The 9996-nt window shown below is 56.7% G+C and overlaps 2 protein-coding genes across 2 annotated transcripts in view; one reads left to right on the top strand and one right to left on the bottom strand.

Moving 5' to 3' along the window:
- Positions 1–6747, top strand: part of SLC30A2 (solute carrier family 30 (zinc transporter), member 2) — a 7394-nt gene extending 647 nt beyond the window's left edge. The window contains exons 2-8 of the mRNA XM_010830089.1: positions 140–354; positions 1303–1449; positions 2123–2276; positions 3061–3235; positions 3971–4076; positions 5362–5496; positions 5984–6747. Coding sequence (XP_010828391.1) covers positions 140–354; positions 1303–1449; positions 2123–2276; positions 3061–3235; positions 3971–4076; positions 5362–5496; positions 5984–6129 — 1078 coding nt within the window. The 3' untranslated portion in view covers positions 6130–6747. The remainder of the gene's footprint in view (positions 1–139; positions 355–1302; positions 1450–2122; positions 2277–3060; positions 3236–3970; positions 4077–5361; positions 5497–5983) is intronic.
- A 1724-nt stretch (positions 6748–8471) lies between these two features.
- The window catches only part of EXTL1 (exostosin-like glycosyltransferase 1), a 17696-nt gene continuing 16171 nt past the window's right edge, over positions 8472–9996 (bottom strand). Inside the window, exon 11 of the mRNA XM_010830088.1 lies at positions 8472–9949. Coding sequence (XP_010828390.1) covers positions 9767–9949 — 183 coding nt within the window. The 3' untranslated portion in view covers positions 8472–9766. The remainder of the gene's footprint in view (positions 9950–9996) is intronic.

Here is a 9996-nt window from a genome sequence, read left to right as displayed (position 1 = left end):
TCCGTCCAGCTTGGAGTATATCCTAACTCTTTTTCCAAACGGGCACAGGGGAACGCGCAGACCCCGTAGAGAGGACTAGAGTCAGCCCTCTTTGCTCCCATCTCAGCTGAGTCTCCCCTCACCCTCCCTCTCTGGACAGGACTTACACAACTCTGTGGCAGGATGGGACCAGCAGCATCCCTCCGTCTTCACCTGGCCTGGCCTTGCAGCCCACTGAGCTGGCTCCCCAGAGCAGCCACTACTGCCATTCCCAGAAGGGTCCTGGCAGTCACGGTGACCCCAAGAAGAGGGCCTGGCGCCAGCTCTGTGTGGCTTCTGCCTTCTGCCTGTTGTTTATGATTGGGGAAGTCATCGGTAAGAACTCTGGGCTAATTCAATGAAATTGGCACATGGATGATCCAAAAGGCTTTTCTCCTGAATGTTCCTGTAGGATTAATACTAACAAGCACATTTACTGTATGCTTGCCATGCTAATAGTAGGCTTCCCTGGTGGCTCAGAGGGTAAAGAGGCTGCCTGCAGTGCGGGAGACCAGGGTTCCATCTCTGGGTGGGGAAGATCCCCTGGAGAAGGAAACGGTAACCCACTCCAGTATTCTTGCCTGAGAATCCCATGGACAGAGGAGCCTAGCCGACTACAGTCCATGGGATTGCGAAGAGTCAGACATGACTGAGCGACTGTCACTCACTCACACCGTGCTAAACCTCTCACACGCACACTGTCTCATGCAGTCCTCACAACAACCTCATGCTGTCATGGGTCCTGATAGTCTCATTTTTATGATGAAACTGAGGCATCATAAGGTTAAGTAACTTGCCAGAGATCGCACAAAACTAGTAGGTCAGGAAAGACCTGAATGCTAGAAGAAAACAGCATTTATTGAGTACCTACTGTGCTTTCCAAGCCCATTTTTTTTTTTTTGTTTTTGTTTTTGGTTGTTTTGGCTGCGCTGCATGGCTTGTGGAATCTTAGTTCCCTGACCAGAGATTGAACCCGAACTGAGGGTGCCATGAAAGTGGGGAGTCTGAACCACTGGACCGCAGTGGTATTCCCCTCCAGGCCCAATTTGAACTTAATTTTCACATTCATCCTCTAAGTAGATTTTGCTAATCCCATTTCACAGATGCTAGAAGTCGAGGCTCAGAGAAAGGAAGTCACTTGTTCATGGTTACACAGCTAATGGTGGAGAGGTCTGGAATCCCTTGTCTTTCTCCAGAGCTTGTGGTTTCCCTGCTGCACACACACTCTGGGAAACTGGCTCCTTGGGGAGCCGATAAGGATCCTCCCTCCTCTTGGCCCTGCAGGTGGGTACCTGGCACATAGCTTGGCGATCATGACAGACGCAGCCCACCTGCTCACTGACTTTGCCAGCATGCTTATCAGCCTCTTCTCCCTGTGGGTGTCTTCCCGGCCAGCCACCAAGACCATGAACTTCGGTTGGCATCGAGCTGGTGAGGGCCCTGGTTGGGATGGGGGTGGAGTTGGGGGAGGGGGTGGGTTAAGATGTAAGTTCTTAGGTGAGTGCATTGGGTCCCTGAGTAAAGCCAGGAGGGTGACTTGGGTGGGAGAAAAGGATGTCAACCATGACTTTTGTCCTTTGGAAGCTCCCAGTCTGATGGGGGAGCCCTAGTCCCCTGTCCTCTGGGAGTTCCCACCCTGCAGGAAAGGAGAGTCTACCTTCCTAAGAGGGCAAGCTGTATTTATTTAAGAATAAACGACGTTGGTGTTCACTTTGCACATAACACCATGGATTGGCTCTATGGGGGAGGGAGAGGTCAGCAAAGCCTCCTGAAGTTCATCTCTGGGCTGCATTGTCATTCTCTTCTTGGTGGGAGATGGCCCAGCCTCTGTTCCTCAGAGCCTCAGTTTGCCAGCTGAGCAATGGGTATATATTTAATGAGTCAGCTTCAGTTGAAAAGGTTGTCCCAGATGATGTCTTGAGCTTCTTCTGGCTCCGACCTTTTCAGATGTATGAGTGGTGGGGTGAGGTGCCAGCCATAGCACCTCCAGCAGAGCCATACCTCCAATCGGACCCAGGCTCAGATTTTGTGGGGAGGGAGAGGGGGCTCCTTAGCCTCAGGGCCCCATGCTAAGATTGGTATTGGGGGCCGGGCTCTTCCTCAGAGATCCTGGGTGCCCTGCTCTCTGTGCTGTCTATCTGGGTCGTGACGGGGGTGCTGGTGTACTTGGCGGCGGAAAGGCTGATCTCTGGAGACTATGAGATCAAGGAGGAGACCATGTTGATCACGTCGGGCTGTGCTGTGGTCGTGAACATCATGTGAGTGTGGCCTGGGGTCCCTGCGAACCCTCCCCCTCCTCACAGCATACCTGCCGGCTGCTCTTGCTGGGGGCGGGGGGCATGCCCCACACCAGGATGGCTGCAGGATCAGAATCTCCCTCGTGGTCTGAGCTCTGGCACCTGGAACACCTGGGCCCTGCCTGGGGCCTGGGGCCAGGCCATCAGGAACTGTACACCTGGGGCAGCATCAGGTCCCCACCCCAGACGTGTCAGTGAGTAACCAGAGACAGGCTTCCTTCCTGTTGTGGGGCGGGGTGAGTTCAGTGCTTACAGGAGCAGGGGTCCCTAGGGACAGAATCTCAAAGCCCTTTTCAATCTGATGTGCCTGAAGTTGGTCTCATCGAGATGTAAGTTGTGTAGAGCGGGGGTGTCTATTTTGGGTTCTCTCCCCCTTGCCCAGTGGCCTTGGGCAAGCCAGTTCCCTCTCTGGGCCTCAGCTTCACCCTCTGTGACATGCTGGGGGGATCTCGATCTCCTCTGTGGTACCCTTTTGCTCTGAGGTTTGGCACTGGGGCAGCTTTGTGCCCAGGTTCAGCCTGGCATTGGATGGAGTTGAGCCCCTCCTCCTGTTGGCAAAACTCTAAACCAAGGCCACGTTCGTTGGGCTCCTTCCGTGGCCAAAGGGATCATGCAGTCTTGGGTGGGGGTTGGGATTTTGACCCCCTCAGGGAGGTCAGTCCTGATGGGGGCCTCTGCCTAGCCGAATTTGAAGCTTCCATCTGCTCCCTCAGCGAGCCCCTGGACTTTGTCTCCACTCCCATAGAATGGGGTTGATTCTTCACCAGTCTGGCCATGGACACAGCCGTAACCCCGAGCACAGCCACAACGCCAGCCAGGAGCAGGGAAGCCCCAGTGTCCGAGCTGCCTTTATCCACGTCATTGGAGACTTTCTGCAGAGCTTGGGCGTTTTGGTGGCAGCCTTTATTTTATACTTCAAGGTTAGAGCTGGGGACAGGGGGAAGTAGGGGAGGGAGTGTAGGTCACCTGGGGGCTTCTCTCTGCACAGGACCCTTTCCAGTTTCTAGCTCCCTCCCAGCTCTGGGCAGAAGGGTGGGAGAGGGAAGAAACATTTACCCAACACCCACCAAGCATTAGCACTTCTGATCTTGATGAGAATCCTGAAGGGAGGTGGTGGTGTTTTTTGCAGCCCAGAAAGGTTCAGTGACTTGCACAGCATCACTTAGCTGGTAAGTTGTAGAGTCAGATTCAAATCCAAGACTGTAGGCTGCTGAAGCCTGGGCATTGCCCATTACATAGAGGCAGTGGGGTGTAATGGAAAGAGCCCAGCATTGGGCTTGAAGCCTAGATCACCCCTTGCTAGCTGCATGATGTAAAGGAGTCCCTTGCTCTAATTGAGCCTCTGTTACCCCACCTATAAAGCTGGGATGTTGGGCCAGATGGTGCCTAAAATTCCATTTAGCTTTGTCTGTGGCTTAGCCCCTTGGGCAGGGAGGGGTGGGAAGGCATGGTATCTTATCCTGAACTGTGCTACATCCTGCCTGTCCTTCCAGACAGGATAAAAGGTAGAGAACTGGGAGGCAGGGTCAGGGTGAAGCTTGTTCCCACCCCGCAGAAAAAGCCCTTCTCCCTGACTCACTGCTGGGTGGGAGGGGAGAAGGAAGGCTGAGGTGTTGGCGTGACCCCCCAGCTCTGCCTCTCCTTTTTCCTTGTAGCCAGAGTACAAGTTTATAGACCCCATCTGCACCTTCCTGTTCTCCATCCTTGTCCTGGGGACAACCTTGACCATCCTGAGAGATGTGATCCTGGTGCTGATGGAAGGTAACCCGAGCTCGGAGCGCCCTTTTTGCTCTTTACTTTCCAGCGCAAAGATAAGTTCGAGTCTGTGGCTCAGGGGCAAAGCATCTGCCTGCAAATCGAGCAGACACCAGTTTGATCCCTGGGTTGGGAAGATTCCCCTGGAGGAGGAACTGGCAACCCATTCCAGTATTCTTGCCTAGGAAATCCCACGGACAGAGGAGGCTGGCGGGCTACAGTCAATGGGATCACAAAGAGTCAGACACGACTGAGCATGCTGTGTGTATGTGTGTGTGTGTGTGTGTGTTGGGTGTGGGAGTGCATCACAGCACATGGTGGGGGGGCAAGGTCTGGAGAACCTCCTGGGGCCCAGGCTAATCTTGACATTGAGCAGGGTCCTCAGGTGTGGTTATTCTAGAAATGTCCCTTGGATCGTCCTTTCCGTCCCCGTAGCACCAAGGGTGCCTCCTCCCTGCTGGGATGTGTCCTCCCTGCCAAGTCTGGGGGCTTCCAGGTGTGTCTAGCACCTGGCCCTCCTGCCCTTCCTCATATGCTTCCTGAGTCTCCACTTGCCTTCCCTTTTGGGGTGAGGATTATGCTTCTCATTGCACAGTGTTGGGGGGTTGCAGATTGAGGATGAGAAAAAGACAGTCGGAGTTGGACAAGAAACACTATTGAATCCACTCCAGCTCAGGCCTTCTTTCCTGAGGCACTCCCGCCTCGGGAAGACGTGGCAGGGCTTTGAGGGGTGCTTAGTGGTAGCAAATGGTCTGCCCCGAGTTACCACACCTACTTACCTGGCTTTCTGGCGCTTGGGGTCTGGGGCCGTACGTCTCTGTGGTCGGAATCAGTCTGGATCCTGGTTTGGGGTCAGCCTGAGTGTTCAGCTGCAGGTCAGAGCATTTTCTCCAAGAATGTGACAGACCCAGATAAAAGTGATGACAAGGATGCCACATGGGGGTGCAGGGAGCCCCGGGTTGCCTTCTTTATCTTAAAATTTTTTATATCAAACATATACTAGGGGAAGAGGCACTAATAGGGTGATAAACCACAGTTGTCCTGCTCACATATAGAGTTTTCATCAGAGACAGGGAGATAGCAAGAAACTAACAAATAAGATCATTTCTGACAGTGTCAAGTGTGAAGAGGAAAATACAACAGGGTGACATGACGGGGCTCGTTTCAGGGGGCAGGGGCAACCTCAGCTCTGCTGGCCAAGGAGGTCTGCGTGAGGCGCCGTGTGAGGAGCAGGAAGCAGCATGGGTGGGAGGGAGCCCTGTCCTTCAGCCCCTGTCCCTGTCGTCCTCAGGGACCCCCAAGGGTGTGGACTTCACAGCCGTGCGGAATCTGCTGCTGTCCGTGGAGGGCGTGGAAGCCTTGCACAGCCTGCACATCTGGGCGCTGACCGTGGCCCAGCCTATACTGTCTGTCCACATCGCCATCGGTGAGTGGTGGAGCACTCGTGCGAGAGAGGCAGCCAGGGACCCCGGGGCCATCCCTGCCCGACTGGCCCAGATGATGCCGGGCGCTCACAGTGCTGGCGCTTTGGATCTGACCCCATGCCGAGTACTGGGCATCTGTTATTTATTTGATCATCAAGGTCCCATTTATAGATGAAGAAACTATAGGGGTGGGAGGTGGTAAAGGCACTCGCCTGAGCTTTTCCAGCCAGTAAGTGGCAGAGGAGAGACTCTGAACCTTTAAGCCAGAACTTTTCCGGCCCTTTCAGGGTTGTGTGCCAGGTGCGGGAAGCAGACGGTTGCCTGGTACAGGAGTGAGTCTGGGGGGTTCTTGATGTTCACGGCCCCCTATCTTGTTCTGCTGGGGCTAGGACTCGAGACTTGCCTCCTACTTGCTCCTAAGGGCCCAAGAGTGAGTAATTGGTTCTCTGGTGCCTCCCCTCTCCCCCCACGTGTCTTCTTGGCCCCCAGCTGAGAATGCAGACGCCCAGGCTGTGCTGAAGGCAGTCAGCGACCGCCTGCAGGAGATGTTCCATTTCCACACCATGACCATCCAGATTGAGGACTACTCTGAGGACATGAAGGACTGTCAGTCATGCCGGGGCCCCTCGGACTGACCACATGACCAGGCATCAACGGGGTGGGGACAGGCCTGCCGATGGCTGGATTGAGTGTCCCCCACCCCCACCCCCAGGCTCAGCCAGGTCTCTGCCTGCCCTGGCTGGGTTATGAACCAGGTCCTTCTCCTGACCGCTGCTCCATGTTCAGTGACGAGGGGCCTTGTCCAGGAACAGGCTCCTCCCTTGCCTCCCTCATCTGACTACTGCCAGCCCCAGGAGGGGAACCCGGCAGGTATGGAGCTGGTATGACCGCGCTCCTCCAGCTCCCATCGGGGCAGAGTTCGGGCCTAGTCCTCAGCTAATGCCACCCAACCACCAGCCTCTGGAAAGGCAGTGAGGCACAGAGAAAGGTGACAGAGGGGAGACCGGCCTCGTTGTCTCCTCACCTGCCTGCCTAATTCCCCATTTTTGGTCTGTCTGGCCTCTGCCTTATGCATCTGCGAAGCAGCTCTGCGAACTGAGCCCCCTTCCTCTGCCTCTGACAATATGCTTTAAGGAGGCCATGGGCCCCAGAAATCAGGATCCAGGGGGCACCTGAGGTTGATCTGTGCCTGAATCATTTCACTATGATTTCATTTCATGTTTCCTTTTCCCGGAGGGAGGGGGCTTCTGACTAGGTAAGGACCTGCTGGGTTCCTCTTTCCTTATCCCTCCCTCACCCAGGAAGCTGTGCCAATGCAAAGGTGCCCTGGCAGGAGAGGTAGAGGTTGGCGGGGATTTCAGCTTGGGTTCTGCCCCCAGGAGCCCCAGAGCTCCCCGGCCACCTCTCTTGCTCTGATTGTGTCCTGGGGTCAAGGAGCCTGACGTCAGATATGGTTGGGCCGGCTCTGTTGCCAGCATGTCCTGGCCTGCTCAGAACTTGGGGATGAATGACAAAGCGGGCACAACCCAAACAGGAACCCCCGGCTTCCTGCATCAGGAGGTGGCTCACGCTTCCGCGATGAAGTGGAGGGACCTGTCCCCAGTCCGTGTCGCAGAGGAGGCAGTGCGCCCAGTCGGCAGGTGGCCCTGATCTAATGGTCTGTCTCTGCCCTCAGGTGGGTCAGGGCCTGTCTCATCTGTGGGCTGAGAACGCGGACACCCACCTCACAGGGTTGTTGTGAGGCTTGGAGCCAAAGTGGGCCGAGCACATGGTGGTTGTGGAAGAGTGGTTCCTTTTCTCATCATTCTGGAAGGATGGCCAGAGGAGCCAGGTGGGCTCCCAGCCTCCTGGGGCAGCACTGGGTTTGTCTTGACCCTGTCCTGACCGACGGTGGGAGCAGGAGGGGCTGGTCCCTCTCGCCTTCTCCTCTGAGCCTCTCTTCCCGTCAGTGAAATGACCTTTTTGTGCCTTTTCAGCACTCATATCCAGGGTTGCCTGTGATCTCAGTCTATCTGCAGGTTCTTCAGCCCCTTAAAATCGGTGGGAGGCTGTTTTGGCTTGGATATGTGTGTGTGAGAGAGATAGACTTCTGATTGACGGAGCTCCAATCCACCCAGTCTTCCTCCCCCCAGCCATCGCAGGCCACAAGAACCCAGATTCTAGGCTGTGCTGTATGCCAAGTCTGCACACCCCTCTCAAGAGACAGCCATTGGTGTCCTCCCTTTTTGCAGATGACAAAACTGAGGCTCAGAGAGGTTGAGTCACTTGCCCAATGTCACACAGCCGGTGTGAGGCAGGTCTGGGATTTCTGCCTCGTTCCCCTAGGCCTCCCCCTACAGCAGGGACTGGGGACCTGCTCTGGGCTGCATGTTGGTACAGTATGAGCCTTTTGGCTTGGCAGCCCACAGGCGAGGCCTTGCCAAGGTAGTTCAGCGTTCTGGGTGCAGCAGCTAGGAGTGGGGAGGGAAAAGGTGCCTCTTTCCCCATCTGGGCCTGGCACTTGGAGTCCTCCCCACCGTGGGAAGACTGCCTGGGCTGCAGCTGTGTGCTTCCTCACCCACTGTCCTTGACTCAGGGCCAGACTATCTCCCCTCCCCTTTAACTCCCAGTGCCCCCTCCACCTCAAGAATCTAGCAGCCCCATGCCTCCCCAGAGAGAGAGACTTCTCAGCACCCCACACTGTAAGCAGCTCCAGGGATGACTTGAGTCATCCAGGGGCCAGAGGTCAAACTGGAGGATGGAGGTGGGAGGCCTTGGAATGGCCTTGGGGACAGCATGTTCTGGCCAGCAAGCTAGTCACTAGTCACGGGAGTTTCCAGAGCTGTGAGGCCATCAAAGCAGAAAAACACCCGATACCCTGGACCTGGTTTGGACCCACCATCCCCGTCCCTCTCTCTCGGAATGGCCCCAGATCCCAGGAGAGACCTGAGTCCCCCTCTCCCGTGCAGCTGCTGTGGAGGTATTTATAGCCTGAGCGTGAGGCGGCAAGGACACGCGCTTTTATTTCGGAAGTGATAATTCCAATTCCAGGTGGGTGAGCCCAGGAGGACCCAGCGTCCCCTCCCCCACTCTACTCTCACTACCAGGGCCCTGGGGACCGCCCCTGCTACCACTCAGCCCACCAAAAACGGCCCCCTTCTTAGTCCCAAGTGTGTGGGCCAAACCAGTTTTCAGACGTCAAACTGGGCACCACCAACCAACCTCCAAGACCCCGCGCCCGGCAGGCGTTTAGAACTCCATTCTCAGTCCTGGATCCGCCTGCAATGCGGGAGACCTGGGTTCGATCCCTGGGTTGGGAAGATCCCCTGAAGAAGGGAAAGGCTACCCACTCCAGTATTCTGGCCTGGAGAATTCCATGGATTGTATAGCCCATGGGATCGCAAAGAGTCGGACAAGACTGAGCGACTTTCACTCTCGGTCCCGGAATAGGAAGCGCGGCTCGGTGCTGACCTCTAATGGACGAGGCTGGTAGTGCGGGACGACAGCAGTGCCTGAGCCGCCCGGGCCTGAGGGGCCACCGGCGTTTCCATCTCCTCCCCTCCCAACTCTGCTCCGCCCAGTCGAGAAGGAAGCCCTGAAACTGGCTCCTCGGCGCGTCTTTGCTCCATCCCTGGGGCTCCAGGATTGTGCCCGGCAAGCCAGGAACCTGCGGCAAAGATGCCTCCCGGGGTGTAGGCGTGGAGTTCATTCGGCACACCTTGTCCACGCCCCGCCCACTGTGGGCACAGGGCCCAGGCACGTAGCTGATGTTTATCTGATCGTCAAATATTTGTGGCGTACCCGCCAGGCCAGAGAGAAGAGGCCACGGCCCTGCCCTCCCGGGGCTCCCGGGTCAGTCCTTGGGGCCTGACAGTGTACCTGTGCAAGGCAGCATGAATAAGGGGACTACGGGACACACCGGCTGTGAAAGCGTAGAGGATCGGGGCGGGGGTAGGGGTCGGGCAGGTTCGTGGAGGAGGCGAGAACCTGAAAGAGAAGCAGATGTTAGCTCGGCAGAGAAGCCGAGAAAGGCATTCCAGGTAAAGGGTCTGCGAAGGCAGAGGCCAGGCGGCAGAGGTAGTGCCGAGCACGTGAGAACTGCCCCTGGGCTGGAGGGTGGGGCGAGGCTGTTGCTGGCCAATCGGGATCGGCCGTGTTGGGCTCTCCGGCAGCCTGGATTGGGTCTCCAGATATCCCAGGGGAGGGGGCTGCGGCTCCATCCCCGCCCCCAATCGAGGGCAGGTTGCAGCGCCCCCTGGGAGCCGGGCTAGGGTCTCAGCTGGTTGGTTCCTCCTAGGGCTTCTCCAGGCTGCGATACTTCTTACGCAACACGGACACCGGGTCCTTGAAGAGCACTGGGTCTAAACGGAGGCGCGAGGACACGAGGGGCATGTGGCCGAACCCTGCGGCCATCTGGTTGATGCAGTCCTGGGCGGCCGGCCGAGGCTCCGATCTGAGCCGCGGACCCCCAGGCACCTAAGAGGTGGGGCGGAGGAATGCGCTGGGGAGGGGGGGCTTCTCAG

This window comes from Bison bison, unplaced genomic scaffold (assembly GCF_000754665.1).
Source record: "Bison bison bison isolate TAMUID 2011002044 unplaced genomic scaffold, Bison_UMD1.0 scf7180017864516, whole genome shotgun sequence".
Lineage (NCBI taxonomy): Eukaryota > Metazoa > Chordata > Mammalia > Artiodactyla > Bovidae > Bison > Bison bison.
This window is presented reverse-complemented; position numbering and strand designations above follow the sequence as displayed.